The following is a 14,828-nucleotide window of genomic DNA, read 5'->3' on the forward strand; positions in this document are numbered from 1 at the left end:
GTTAGTGCCCAGGTCAACTGAGCACAATCCATTGTTTTAGAAGCGCGAGAACAGAAGATTCCATTGGCTGCTGGTTTTCAGCTGAATAAGTATAACCAATCAAATGCATTTTAAGAACTGGCCAGTAGAACTCTCATTTACAATGTTTCTTCTTTTTCTTGGAAAACCAGTGTCAGTTAGACTGAGACATCTCTTTATCGAGATGTGTGTCAGAGAAACAAAGTTTAACTCTGCTGAGTATTTTAGAGTAAATACATTTTATAGTGTGATTTTGATTACTTCTGAATCTTACATTGAGATTTGCATTTGGAACCTTAAATTGAATTAAGTTTGATGAATGCAAAAGGATACTGTCAGGTACTTGTAGGGTTGAATTTGTTACTCCTTTCCTCTCTCTTGGCTGTAAGGTCCCCTAGAGATATGGAACTGAAAAGCTTTCCCAACCAGCTGCCACACTTGCTATAAAGAAAATTTCTTGTTTCTTTTAGAGCACCTGGCAACATGCCTCTGCTTCATGTGAATTGCTGTGTGTGTAGTGCCAGCCTCCGTGATTTCTATGAAGTTCTGTTATCTCCAGTACGACTAACGCCCAGGAATGATGGATGGGGCATTTTTTAATTCTGCTTTTTGAGAGATTAAACGTATCTAGGGAAGCATGTTACTTTCTGGGAGCTGATAAATTACCTTTGAAATCTGGATGTATTTTACTACATACAAAAAAGAAATTCACTGAAATGAAAGGGAGATTTTCCTGACTATGGGAAAGATTTGGGAACATAAAACATGGGAGAAATATCAATTATCTAGTCCTCCTCCACCCGTTCTAATGGTAGTGTACTCAAATTGCAGCTATTATAAGGAAATTTATATTTCCCACAAGCTTACTTCAGTGTGATCACTTTACATTGTTGCAGCAAATACTGAGTTTGGTTGGTCATTTGGTGGGACAGAGAAACCACTTCAAACAAAATGGGAAAATCTTGGCCCAGAACTCACACTGAACTTTTAGGGATAGAAAAATCTGGTTCACTTTAAAAAAAATCATCATCCACTTCCCGTCCTCCCTCCCCCACGTCACCTACATCTCTGTGCTTTCTGGTTTAAGCCAAGAGTGGAAGTGAAAACAAATATTGACAAAAGGCTGTTCTTGCTTTCCTGGTCTGGGCATAACCAGGGCCTGCTGGAACTCTGGTAATTATAAGGCTGCACTAGTGACAAACAGCTAAGAAATGAGTGATTACAAAAGGAAAAGACCGTCAGTCTCTTCTTCTCCTTCACAGCCCTCCTTAGGATCCACCCCTGCCAAATCCGCGTGATTGCTGGCTGAAGGGCAGATGGCACTTCCTCTAGCTTTTTTGTTTTCAAATCACACCTACTTACCTTTAATCACCTAAATAATCCCACTGAAGCCATGATAGTGAAGTTAATCATGTCGGTAAGTGTTTGCAGGATCAGGGCCCTAGACTGTCAGGTCTCTGGGGCAGGACCAGGCCTTTGTATGTGTGTGTTCAATGCCTGACACAACAGAATGCTACTGGAATATTAAATACAGTCATAATAAACTGTCCGAGAATGTAGTGACTATTGTGGTGTTTGTACAGCACCTGACACAATGGAATTCTGGTCTAAGGACAGGGCTCCTAGGCACTACTATAATACAAATAATTAATAATACTAATAACCACTAGCTTTAAGGATGATCTTCACTTACACCTCCAGCTCGAAGTGTAATTCCCAACTTGGAGACATACCCCTGCTAGCTCTGATCAAGGTAGTGTGCTAATAATAAAGCAACAGCAGCGGCACGAAGAGTGGGAGGGACTAGCTGCCCCAAGATCCCACCTGAGACTTGGGGCAGCTAGTCCCTCCCACTGCTTGTGCTGCCATGGCTGCACTATTTTTAGTGAGCTAGCTCAATCGGCGCTAGCGTGGGTATGTCTCCTCAAGCTCAAAGTGTAGACATACTAATAGTGATGAATGCAGAATCCTGTATGCCTGATAATTTATGCATGTCTCCTTGGCAATCCCTCCATGTAACTGTCTATCCCTTCTTGATAGATGCTTTTTAACTATTTAGTGTCCTTTTGATCTCTAAGCTCCCAGCCTGGCAAAACAGCTTTTGAGCTGGAGCCTGGAAGTTGGTTATTATCCTGTAATTGACCCACAGTGTTTGACGGGAGGTTTGCCTGTATGTAGCTATTGTGTTGTTTTCTTGGTTTTTTTTCCTGGCAGTCCCCTATTAAGCTAGATCAATACCTTCTACAGGAAAATGTTATAATCCAGTATACAATAACTACTCCTCCCTGACTAGCTCACATACAATGTTCATAACATTTCTACATCTCAATATTCATAGATTATTACATAGCTCTATGTCCATCAGAGCAATGGTAAGTCACTCTCATTAATTCTAGCTTAGAAACTTAGAGACAGATTTTCAAGTGCTCAGCACCCACCAATTGAGTCAGATTTTCAAGAGAGCTCATTCATGACCAGATTGTCACACACAGCTAGGCACCCAAGGTGCTGAGATTTCTAGAAAATTCTGTCAGTTATTTTGGTGCCTAAATGGAAGCCAAGTTCTTTTGAAAATCTGTAGCCTGTAATAAGTTCTGTAATTGGCATGTTTTGGGCTGGTCTCTACTTCACTTAATGTGGAGTGCAGACAGTAATATTTGTCTACCTGGTACAGCTCTTTGAGGGCTCTAGATGAAAGATGCCTGTGAAGTATTATTACTATAACCCTACAACATTATTGCTGTTCCTATTTGCTTACCCCATTGACAGGGAATTACATATAGCAGTTGATTTGCTGCAAGCTATTTTCACTCAGTAGGATTATAAAGCCTTCTAAAAATCTCTCAGCTGTTAGGTAACATGTTTATTGCATATTCCATATATGATCCAATCTCTGCAGCCTTCTATGTGGCAAAGGATCCTTGATTTCTTCCAATGCCTTTTGAACGATGGCCAGACAGACAGAACACTGAGCTTTTCCTCTTTAAATAGGAAAAAACCTACCCCATGAAAGCCCTTCTAATATTGACATTATTTGATTTTGTGCCTCCTTTGTCTCCCATTGAAGAAGATAGGAGTTTTGCCATTGACTTTACTGGGATCTTAATCAAATATTTTAAAGGTGATAACATCAGTTATAAGGAGATATCAAAATCAGGATTTTTCTTCTGGCTATGGGGGTCATCGCTGGATTTTCCATTCACGGCCCTTTGCAGCCTAGAACAGAAACACTCCTTATCCCGATCTCTACCTGGGTTTCATTAGAGCACACTCCCATGGTCTCCAGGAACCTGAAACAAGAAACGGAATAATGGTCACTTACTTTCTCACTGTATAGATTGACTCCTGTCCAACCAGAGGCAGAGGTGACAGCCAGTTCTTGGCATCACAGCCTAACACATACCTGTCCCACCCAAAACATTCTACTCTTAGAAAAATGGATACACAAAAGGTAATTCAAGAGAACCCTACTATATCTAAAGCAGTTTTGTGACCTGTGCCAGTCACTAACCGTAATTACTGAGGATCATATGGTAGGCTGCCCATATGGGAAACTCCTTTTGGTGTTACTGGGTTTGAATGAAGAGACTTAGCCACCATATAGCCCAAGAGATTGTGGTTTATTAGGTTTAAGCTGGAACTGGAAGCTCAAGCTCTCAATATTTTATTTCTTTGCTAATTACTCAGTGCCGAGTATCAGAAGGAGGAAATTAGCTAAGCTGCCTATTTTATGAAGAATCAAGCTAAATATCAAACTTCACCAGTGACAGCAATGCACATAGAGGATTCTGGCAGAAATACTGGGCCATATCCCCAGCTGATTAAAGTCAGCATAGCACTACTGAAGTTAAGGGGCTTTGCTGATTTAAGCCAGCTAAGGATCTGGACCATAAAAAGCCAACGGCTCACAATACTGACCCACAGCAAAGATGGCTGCACCAGTGCAATGGCTCCCCGCCCTTTCCCCAGCGTTGGAGGTTGTGAGTGACCTCACTCTTCACCTATGTCATACAAGGGAGCCGCCCACACTCTGCTTGTTTTCTTAAATTGTTTTTACCTTTGTTCAGTTTTTTGGAGGAGGGATTTTGCTCCTTCAGGGTCGCTCCTCAGAAAGGCTTGATACATGGAGAAGGACTGGAATAGCCCGATCACCTCAGAAACAGACATGGGAATTTTGTCTAAAATCTGGGTAACTCTGCAAGAGTGGGAAGAAACCAGAGCATTGGAGAAGTAAGCCTGGAGGGCAATGGAGCTGTGCTGATTTACATAAGCTGAGGACCTGGCTCATGTGGTTTATTAAGACTGGGGCATGATCTGTTATCCCTTCCGCTTTCTGGACATTTGGTTATGGGGAAACCTCTCTCATTTGATGAAAAGGCCACACAGATGAACCAGAGAGACCAGGGACTGGAGATGTGTTTGAAGGACATTGGACCAAATGATCTCAGGGCTACCTGCTAGCTTTAAACTCTATGAATCTTCTGCAACCTGCAGTCTCAAAATGAACACCAATGAATGCCGTCCAAGTGCCCAATATTCCAGGGCTCACACAGCCCACAATGCAAGAGATTACATACAATTCATTTTTGTCCTTGTCTTCTCACCTCTTCTTGTCTGGAAAAGGCACAGACTCAAACACCTCTTTATACTCTGCAATGACAAGATTTACTTTTTCATCTGCATATTTAAGAAGGAGGTCCTGGGTCTGTAAAGTCAGAACAGAAACAGCAAGAATGTTACGTAAGGCCTTGATCCTCCACTCCATCTGAGCTGCACTCCCTAATTCAGAGCTGCCTGGCCCGAGGGGAAGTTAGAGCTACATAAGAGAATAATGTAAAAGCAGCAAAGAATCCTGTGGCACCTTATATTCTTTGCTGCTTTTACAGATCCAGACTAACATGGCTATTCCTCTGATATAGGAGAATAATGGAATAATACAGACCCTTCAGACTTTCCCTATACATAATACTCGCAGAAGTTGTGTAAATGGGCTACATTTGAACAATTTTATTTTGGGTTTAATAGTCATTTCCCTCCCACCGTCCCTCCACCCACACACCCACCATTGTTCGTACTAGACAGAATCTCTTTATGCTGTGTTTGTATAGTAATGGTCTTTTACAGAAAATATCCATGAAAAACTGCACTCTTTCAAAATGGCGGACATAACCTCTTCCATTGTTCTTACTGGCACTTCGGCCATAAGGCTGACCTCAGTTAAGATGCCATCTATCAAAATGATCACTGACCACCCAATGAGAAGGAAGCCACCTCAAGGAAAATGGTGGCCATCTGTGCCATCAGGAGACAGACAGGAGTATTGTGACAACCACGTGAATGGAGACAGCAGCCATTTTTGTTCAGGCTTCCTGCAGCCTTACTCTCATTGAGAGCAATGGGAGATAGATACCCTCCTCAAAATGGCCACCTAACAGAGTGACACTATAGAGGCGGGGGAAGACAAAAATATAACATGCCTTCACAATCAGTTTAATCTAAAGAGCCCATAGCATTATAATGCCTTTGTCAGAATTCTTTGGGCATTATATGGTATCAATAGAGGACAATTAATGTTTTTCGGGTACCTTGTCGGAGTCATTTCCTTACTTTAAGGAAGGTAAGTCTAACAACAACTCTGAATGTCCTGGGTTTGTAATACTTCGTTAGGGGATAATTACAACAGCCACTAATGTATGGTATCCCAAATTATTCATATGTACCCTGGGCCATACTTCAACTTGAAGGAAATTTTTGTCTGGAAATGGGTTTTATGTGATGGAAGCTGCCTCGCACAACCGCTCTGCAAATTCCAATCTCTGCTCCAGAGCGGGGGGGAACTAGACCTTCTCAATACAATGGATATAAGAATTTATATTTAAATCGGCAAAGGCACCTATTATTCTCTATTCCTGTTTTTCGAAATGGGTGACTGTTTTTGCTGAAAAACTTACAAAAATAAATAAATAATCCTGCATGTGGCAAAGAGGCAGAAAGGAAAATGTCACCCAAATGGTTAAGGTTTGGCAAAGTTATAAGCAGCTGAAAACAGGGTCTTATACTGCAAAGTGTCTAGCAGCATTAAAATATATTATAAACTGCTGTCTGCAGTATCTTTTTTAAAAAAAGAGGATTGTTTTCTTCTCCTACCTCAGTGAAGATTTCTGTAAGCCTCTCTGAGCAGTCTTTATAGTGCATACTGAAGTTTGTAGCGTAGGTGCTAAGGGCCACACAGCCATGTGGCCTGAGAACTCGATCCACTTCTTTCATGAACTTCGGCATATCAAACCAGTGGGCAGCTGTAAAAGCAGTAATGAGGTCCACAGAGCCATCTGCAAATGGCAGCTCCTCTGCAGGGCACACACTATAAAGGGAAACAGGGAAGATATTTCAAATGGGAAGGAGGAATTTCTACTGTGGCCTGATGTGCATGAAACTTATCACGTGTGGACTCTTCTGAGAGGAAATGTGATGTTGTTGAAAATCTGACATTGAAAAGTTTAACTATTTTGTTCCGTTGGAACTGAAGAGTGATTTGGCCTAAGAATGTCAGCCCATGTTTTCAAAATTGGAGCTCCAACATGGATATTTAGGCATTTAATTAGGAATGACCTGATTTTCAGAAGTTGAGCACCTGCAGCTCCTGCTGACTTCAGATGCAGTCATGAGTTCTGGGTACTTTGTGAAAAAGCAGGTCCAATATGTTTGAAATCAAGCACCTAAAAATGACTGACCTTGTTTGAAAATGCTGGCCTGTATCTGTCCTGTTCACAAAGTGCTGCTGTGTTCAACGGTCAGCACTCTGGACGCACCGAAGGGAAAGCATCCTTTTACGGAACACTTACTGGTAAGAAACATTTGGGAAGGAGGCAGCTTGTTTGGCTGCTTCTATCTGAGCTTCACTGATATCTGTTCCAACCACTTTCTCAAAATGAGCTGCGAGTACGCGAGTGCTTTGTCCCGACCCGCAGCCGACATCCACTGCCAGCCGAATGGGGTCTACTTTCTGAGGAGAGAACAGACATGTCTCAGCAACGAAGCACAAATTCTTATGAAGAGTCAAATCTTAGTCCTCTTTAGGATTGTGTATGTGTGTAAGGTTGTAGTCACAGAATAAAGGCTCTGATTCTCCAGGTAATTAGAGTAATGTCTGTGGTATCCTATTGGTTTCACTCCCATTGCATTCTATAGGTCTTCTCCACAGTAGAATTAATAACATGTATTCTCAGACGAAGGAGAGTGTCACTTACCTTTTCTTCCAGGTAGGAGAAGATGACACTTTGGAGATTTTCAGAGGGAGAGAATCTGTATTTCTGATAGGAATCTGCATTGTACTGTGTATCTAACAAACGCACAGCCATGTTCCAGGAAACTGGCACCTATGGGGATTAGGCAAATTCACTTTGTTACATTAGCCATAAGGTGAAACTCCACTGACTATGTAATCATAATACTTCTTATAGGATCAAAGGTATAACCAATTAAATATTAGTCACATTAGGTACTGAAGTTCTAGCCCTTGGAATCAGCTAAGGGCAAAGATACTTCATGTTCAGTATGGGTCAGCGAACTTTGCTTTTCAAGTGTCTTGGTCTTGGGTATAGGTCGTAAATGTAAAAAGCAGAGTAACAGGGATTTGTGAGAGGGCCAGATCATCTAGTGCTGGAAATCAGAAGGGAAATGAGCTATGCTGATTTGCATCAGCTAATTATCTGGACCTATGTTTACAGCAGGTCAAGATAGTAAAAATAACCTTTTTTAAAATTGACTATTCGTCCAAAAACAGTAACTCAAACATTGGAAAAATGTGACATTTCTTTTTTTTTGCCATTTTAAAATACCTTTTACCATTTGTTTATTTTTTTTTAATTCTCCTCACTCATTTTTTAAAAAATTGTCTCCTTCCCCTCTGAAATAACTGTAGGGGTGGGGAAGAGAAAAAAGGGAGACAACCCTCCAAACATGAAAGTGACAAAAATACCAGGAAAAATATATTAGAACTTCAAAAACACTTCAGTAAAAACTAAAAATGGGGCACTTAATACCCTGTAAAATGAGAACCACCTTTCAAATTTCATTCTGTCTTGTTGAAGCTCTTCCACTGTGTAGAAGCAATTTAACATTCATTGGCCCACACAGAGAGCATAAAAACTACTGTGTAGCCTGGTGGTTTGGGCACACACGTGGGAGACCCCAGTTCACATCTCTGCTCTGCCTAATTTTAGACCAGGGATGGGAACCAAGTCCCTCAAATACCAGGTGAAGACCAGTCAAGCAGGAATTCTCTGTGGCAGCTGAGTTCTGCAATCTGACAGGATAGCTAGGTCTGAACCATTCATAGTCCCAAAGATATTCATATCTTATGAAATAACACTGCCTATATGATCAATGGTAAAACCACATAATGTCACTGAGCATATCACAAGCTATTTAGAAAAAAAAATCAGCCGAATAAAAAAACCTGTACATTATGCAAAATGATAAAACCTTGGATATAGAACAATCTCACTTCTTTTACGGATTTTTACATCCGTCTTAGGTAGAATGCAGGATAAGATACAGAAATAGATATTGTGTTTCCTCCCCTGTTATTAGGCTTTTTCCCTCCCAATAACTTACAATGAAGAAATTTAGCAATAGCTGGATTTTCCTTCTGGGCTGCCAAAAAATGTCTTCCTGTGGAAGGGGCATTGCGATGGGTTCAATCATGTCTGGCTTCAGGGGTTTTGCCACCCCAACAGCCAAAAAAAAAAGCTGTGATTGCGATCTGCAGCAATTCAGCGGGAGGCCCTTGCTCCGAGTGGGAGTGAGGGACCCTCCGCCGAATTGCCGCCGAATACCTGAAAGTGCCGCCCTGCTCCAGAGTTGCCGCCCCAAGCACCTGCTTGATAAGCTGGTTTCTGGAGCTGGCGCTGGGTTCAATGCCCCTGGAGAAGTCTGCTGTCAAAAGGCAGCTAGCAATAGCTGCCAACCAAAGTACCTTGACATCTCTGTGTACATCCATGCACTATAAGACAGCATTAATCAAAACATCTTTGCTTGTCTCTTCAATGCATCCTGTCATATTTTTGCATAAGGGGTCTCCTGGGTAGGTTATTTGCCTCCACATCAGATTTATCTGGACAATATTTGACTCTGAAGTTTAAATCAGCTAATTCTGCAACCCACTGGTGTGCTATGGCATTCAGCCTTGCAGAGAGAAAAAGGGGTTGATAGCATTATAAATAGGGTGACCAGACAGCAAGTGTGAAAAATCAGGACAGGGGGTGGGGGGGGGGTAATAGGAGCCTATATCAAAAAAACACTCAAAAATCAGGACTGTCCCTATAAAATCAGCATATCTGGTCACCCTAATTATAAGCCATGTCCACGAAGGATTGTGTGTAGTAGAGGTTGTTGGGAAACTCGTCAGTTATAGCCCTTTACAAAAACTCCTTTGGAAACTCCAGCTTCCAGCATCTGAATCTGTCATGGGGACAGGGCGCAGATGAATACATCAAGGAGGATGGGAGTTTAAGACCTCTAGGCGCAGCTACGATGGGACTGGTATCAGCACCTGAATATTACAGAATAGAAACTACCATTCTGTCTCTAAAGGATTTCAATTTATTTCAGTTCTTCATGCTTTTATTATCAAACCCAGAAGGGCATTGACAACAAAAGGCTTCAGGAAGCAGAGTAAAGGACAGAGAGACAAGTAATTATAACAATTTATAGGAGGTAAAAGTTAGGACTGAGCCGTCATCACTTGCCCTTGTGTAGCCCACTGGCCAAAAACATTTTCAGTCAATTGTTTTTCAACCCCTAATAGTGCATTTCTTTCACAGAGATTAAAACTTCTCAACCTGACAAACCATGCCAGGCACAACTTGCCTTATGATACAAACCAAAACACACTGTGAAGCAATAAAAATAACTGTACCTTGTATCTGTGTATGTCACTGAAACCAGAAACGGAGGGACTCCCTGCCCAGGAAGCAAGAACAACTCCTGCTACAGCTGATGAATTAGCTGTATTCTTTCCGCAGCTTGGAAGAAACCAGCCTGAGAACCCGGAAGCTTCGACTTGCTAGTGACCAGATCAACCGAGCACAATCGACTGCTTTAGAAACGTGAGAACAGAAGATTCTATTGGCTGCTGGTTTTCAGCTGAATAAATATAACCAATCAAATGCATTTTAAGAACTGGCCAGTAGAACTCTCATTTACAATGTTTCTTATCTTTCTTGGAAAGCTGCTGCCGCTTATCAAGAGCAGTGTCCATGGCACAAGACATTTAATCTTGCCGAGGATTTTAGGATTAGGCGTCATAGCATCATTTTGACTACTTCTGAATCTTACCGTGAGATTTACATTTAGAACCTTAAATCGAATTAAGTTTGATGAATGCAAAAGGATATTGTCAGCAGGTATTTGTGGGGTTTAATTGCTTTTCTTTCCCCCTCTCTTGGCTGTAAGGGTCCCCTAGAGATGTGGAACTGAAAAGCTTTCCCAACCAGTTGCCACACTTTCTATACGGAAACGTTCTTGTTTCTTCTGAAGCACCTGGCAACATGCCTCTGCTTCATGTGAATTGCTGCGTGTGTAGTGCCAGCCTCCGTGATTCGTTATCTCCAGTATGACTAACGCCCAGGAATCATGGATGGGGCATTTTTTTTATTCTGCTCTTTAGGAGATTAAACCTATCTAGGGAAGCATGTTACTTTCTGGGAGTGGGTAGATTACCTTTCAAATCTGGATATATTTTACTATACACAAAAATAAATTTATTGAAATGAAAGGGAGATTTTCCTGACTATGGGAAAGATTTGAGAACATAAATCATAAGCGAAATGTCATTGTTGCAGCAAATAACTGAGTTTGGTTGATCATTTGGTGGGATAGAGAAACCACCTCAAACAAAATGAGAACCAGCTCTTAGCTGAGAACTCATGCTGAATTTGAACTTTTAGGCATAGAAAAAGTCTGGTTCACTTTAACCCTCCCCCCCCCACAAATCTCCGTGCTTTCCTGTTTAAGCCAAGAGTGGAAGTGAAAACAAATATTGACAAAAGGCTGTTCTTGCTTTCCTGGTCTGGGCATAACTGGAGCCTGCTGGAACTCTGGTAATTATAAGGCTGCACTAGTGACAAACAGCTAACAAATGAGCGGTTACAAAAGGAAAAGACCGTCAGTCTCTTCTTCTGCTTCACATCCCTCCATAGGATCAACCCCTGCCAAATCCGCCAGTGATTGCTGGCTGAAGGGCAGATGGCACTTCCTTGAGCTTTTTTGTTTTCAGATCAAACTTACTTACCTTTAAGCGCATAAATAATCCATGTTAGTTAAGTTAATCATGTTGGTAAGTGTTTGCAGGATCAAGGCCCTAGACTGTCAGGTCTCTGGGGCAGGACCAGGCCTTCGTATGTGTGTGTTCAATGCTTGGCAGAACAGGATGCTACAGGAATATTAAATACAGTCATAATAAACTGTCCGAGAATGTAGTGACTATTGTTCTGTGTTTGTACAGCATCTGACACAATGGAATTCTGGTCTAAGGGCAGGGCTCCTAGGCACTACAATAATACAAATAATTAATAATACTAATAACCACTAGCTTTAAGGATGATCTTCACTGTATGGGGGTGAGTTTCACCCTTAGGTTATGTATACACTTCGAGCTGGAGGGGTAATGCCCAGCTTGGAGACATACGCCTGCTAGCTCTGATTGAGGTAGCGCGCTAAGAATAAAGCAACAGCAGCGGCATGAGGAGTGGGAGGGACTAGCTGCCCCAAGATCCCACCTGAGAGTCTAGGGACACACTTGGGGCAGCTAGTCCCTTCCACTGCTTGTGCTGCCATGGCTGCACTATTTTTAGTGAGGTAGCTCAATCGGAGTCAGCCTGGATAGGTCTCCTCGAGCTGGGCATTGCCCCCTCCCCCAGCTCAAGGTGTAGACATACCAATAGTGGTGAATGCAGAATCCTGCATGTCTGATCATTTAACACCCATCTGACGCATGGGAGAACAAAATCATTGTAATCCAAGACTTCTCTGTAAAATGCAGTTAGTAACTGACTCTGTGCCCCAAACTACATTGAGTAGGAGGTCAAATAAATAGAAAGCCCTCTTGAAGCAACAGAAGTTGGTCCAATAAAAGATATTGCCTCACCCACCTTGTCTGTCTAATATCCTGGAAGTCACACTTGTATAAGACTGCATACTCTTGAAGTTCTGTCGGTATATACCAGTTCTTCTTTGAGTGATTGCTCATATCCATTCCAGTTAGGTGTGCGCGCTGCGTGTGCACGCTCGTTGGAAGATTTTTACCCTAGCAACCCCGGTGGGTCAGCTGGGTTGCACCCTGGAGTGGTGCCGCTATGGTGCTGGATATATACCCCTGCCGACCCAACCGCTCCTCAGTTCCTTCTTACCACCCATGTCGGTCGTTGGAACAGTGGAACGTGGCTTAGCTGTCCTCCACTTCCCTAGCTTCTCCTTGTTTATTCGATATCTTGCTGTATATAGTTGAATTAGTCTATAGTGTAATTAGTTGATAGTTCTTAGATAGTTAGTGTATATAGTTTAGCGGGGTTTGGGCATTAGCCTTTCCCCGCACCCGGTGCCGGGGCCCATGCCCGGTTCACCAGGGTTCAAACCGTGCTTGGCCTTTAAAAAGCCAATGCCCACGAGCGATCCCCATGACTCTTGCCTAACATGCCTCGGGGAATCGCACATCTCAGATAAGTGCCGCATTTGTAAGGCTTTTAAGCCGCGGACAAAGAAGAAGAGGGACTTTCACTTGAAGACTCTCCTTATGGAGGCAGCCCTGAACCCTCCATCCTCGGCACCAGACCGCACTGGCTCCGCCAAGACACCTCGGCACCGGCCTTCTCCGGCACAGGGACCTGATCAGAGGCCCTCCGCTGCCTCCATACCTTCAACGCAGACTCCCCCTCGTCCGGACCGCCCGGCACCTACTACTGCTGCAGCACCGACGACTGTGGTACTGTCGACTCCGGTCCCAAGAGGGCCATCGAGTCCGGTCCTTGAGAGCTCCCCACTGAGGCCTGTGGTTGAGCTTATGGTCCCCTCCACACCGGAGACATTCTCCTCAGCCAGGGTCCTTATCGCGATGACTGAGTCTGTCCTGCCTCAAACCCTGGCACCGCCGGTGCGGGTAATACATTCCAGAGGTAAGCCAGCCGCAATGAGACCTCCTTCACTGGAATCAGCTAGCCGGCACCGATCTCGATCCAGGTCCCGGCGCCGCTCGCGGTCTCATGGATGGTCCTGGTCTAGACGCCGCTCGCAGTCCCGGCACCGCTCACCTAGGCAGTACCGGTCGTATTCGTGGCACAGATCCACTTCTCGTCCTGCCCGGTACTCTCGGTACTGCTCCGACTCTAGGCACCGCTCCCGGCACCGAGACTCTCGCAGCCGGTCCTGCCGCAGGCCTTCGAGATCCAGGTTGACCTCCCGGCACCGCGCTGGTTGTAGGTCCTGGTCTCGCTCTCAGCACCGATATGACTCTTGGTACCGATCCCCGGCACTGAGGAGATCTCCAGCGGCGAGAGTGAAAGACTCATACCAGGCTCGCTCGGCTCCTCCCTGGCCGTCCCGACACCCGTCCGTGTCTTCTTGGGCAGATAGTGCATATGCCTCAGACACCGACGTGCCTGCTGCATTATTCCATGAGCCCCAGCCTCAAGATCATGGGTCGCAGCAGTGGGGTTTCTGGACGCCTTGGGCGTACCATCAGGCCCAAGGCTCTCACCCAGGTCCATCGCACTCGGCCACCTCGGAACACCGGGTGCCGGAAGCCACGATCACCCGCCCTCCTCCTCCTCCTCCTTTGGAGGAAGGGTTGACCCAGCCTCAGGACTCCCAGCTCGCCAGGGAGACAGAGACCATCCACCAGGAGGAGCCCTCGTCAGACCCTCTTGTTCCAGGACTGTCCTTTTCATCCTCCCCTGACGAGGCTGTAGCTGGAACTTCGTCTGTTGGCCCTCCACCAATCGACCTCAGGGCCCACCAGGACCTCCTCAGGCGTGTTGCACAAAATATGAACTTGCAGGCCGAGGAGGTCCCGGATGTACAGGACCCAGTGGTGGACATTTTGTCATCAGATGCCCCCACTAGAGTGGCTCTTCCCTTCATTCGGATGATACAAGCCAATGCCACCATGATCTGGCAGTCTCCGGCCTCTGTCCCACCTGCTGCACGAGGTGTAGAAAGAAAATACATGGTGCCCTCCAAAGGCTATGAATATCTCTATGTCCACCCTCCTCCTTGCTCCCTCATTGTACAGTCGGTTAAAGAGAGGGAGTGCCATGGCCAGCAGGCCCCAGCCCCTAAATCAAAAGACGCGAGACGCATGGACTTGGTAGGGCACAAAATCTATTCTGCAGGCGCACTCCAGCTCCGCATGGCCAATCAGCAAGCCCTCCTTAGCCGCCATAATTATAATACCTGGGCAGCAGCGGACAAATTTAAGGAGTTGCTTCCACAGGACGCATGACAGGAATTTTCGGCGATCCTCGATGAAGGAAAGAAGGTGGCAAGAACTTCCCTCCAGGCTTCCCTGGATGCCACGGACTCAGTTGCCAGGACTCTAGCCTCTGGAGTGACTATGCGGTATATCTCGTGGCTGCAGGTCTCCGGCATCCCCCCAGAGCTCCAACACACAATTCAGGACCTTCCCTTTGAGGGCCAAGGGGGGCTGTTCTCTAACTAACCCTAGGCTGCAGAGCCTAAAAGACAACAGGGTCATTATGCGCTCGTTAGGCATGCACATGCCAGTGACTCAGCGCAGGCCCTTCCGGCCCCAACTG

General features: G+C 44.6%; 1 protein-coding gene across 1 annotated transcript; it reads right to left on the minus strand.

Moving 5' to 3' along the window:
• Positions 1-2,866: 2,866 nt before the first annotated feature.
• On the minus strand, positions 2,867-10,123 carry LOC115659639 (putative methyltransferase DDB_G0268948). The gene is made up of 7 exons (XM_030580078.1): positions 9,938-10,123; positions 7,266-7,394; positions 6,861-7,021; positions 6,166-6,379; positions 4,623-4,723; positions 4,076-4,213; positions 2,867-3,308 (listed from the first exon to the last, which is right to left on the minus strand). The coding sequence occupies exons 2-7, from the start codon at positions 7,374-7,376 to the stop codon at positions 3,218-3,220; spliced, it is 816 nt and encodes a 271-aa protein (XP_030435938.1). The 5' UTR covers positions 7,377-7,394; positions 9,938-10,123; the 3' UTR covers positions 2,867-3,217.
• Between the last annotated feature and the right edge of the window lie 4,705 nt (positions 10,124-14,828).

This window comes from Gopherus evgoodei, chromosome 11, assembly GCF_007399415.2.
Source record: "Gopherus evgoodei ecotype Sinaloan lineage chromosome 11, rGopEvg1_v1.p, whole genome shotgun sequence".
Lineage (NCBI taxonomy): Eukaryota > Metazoa > Chordata > Testudines > Testudinidae > Gopherus > Gopherus evgoodei.

Bases quoted from the DNA above. Each gene is read 5' to 3' on its own strand.
- LOC115659639 (XM_030580078.1), bottom strand. From the start codon at position 7,376: ATGGCTGTGCGTTTGTTAGATACACAGTACAATGCAGATTCCTATCAG. The intron at 7,022-7,265 runs GTAAGTGACACT...TTCTCTCCTCAG, and splicing joins TCTCCTACCTGGAAGAAAAG to AAAGTAGACCCCATTCGGCT. The intron at 4,214-4,622 runs GTGAGAAGACAA...CCACTCTTGCAG, and splicing joins CCTTTTCCAGACAAGAAGAG to AGTTACCCAGATTTTAGACA.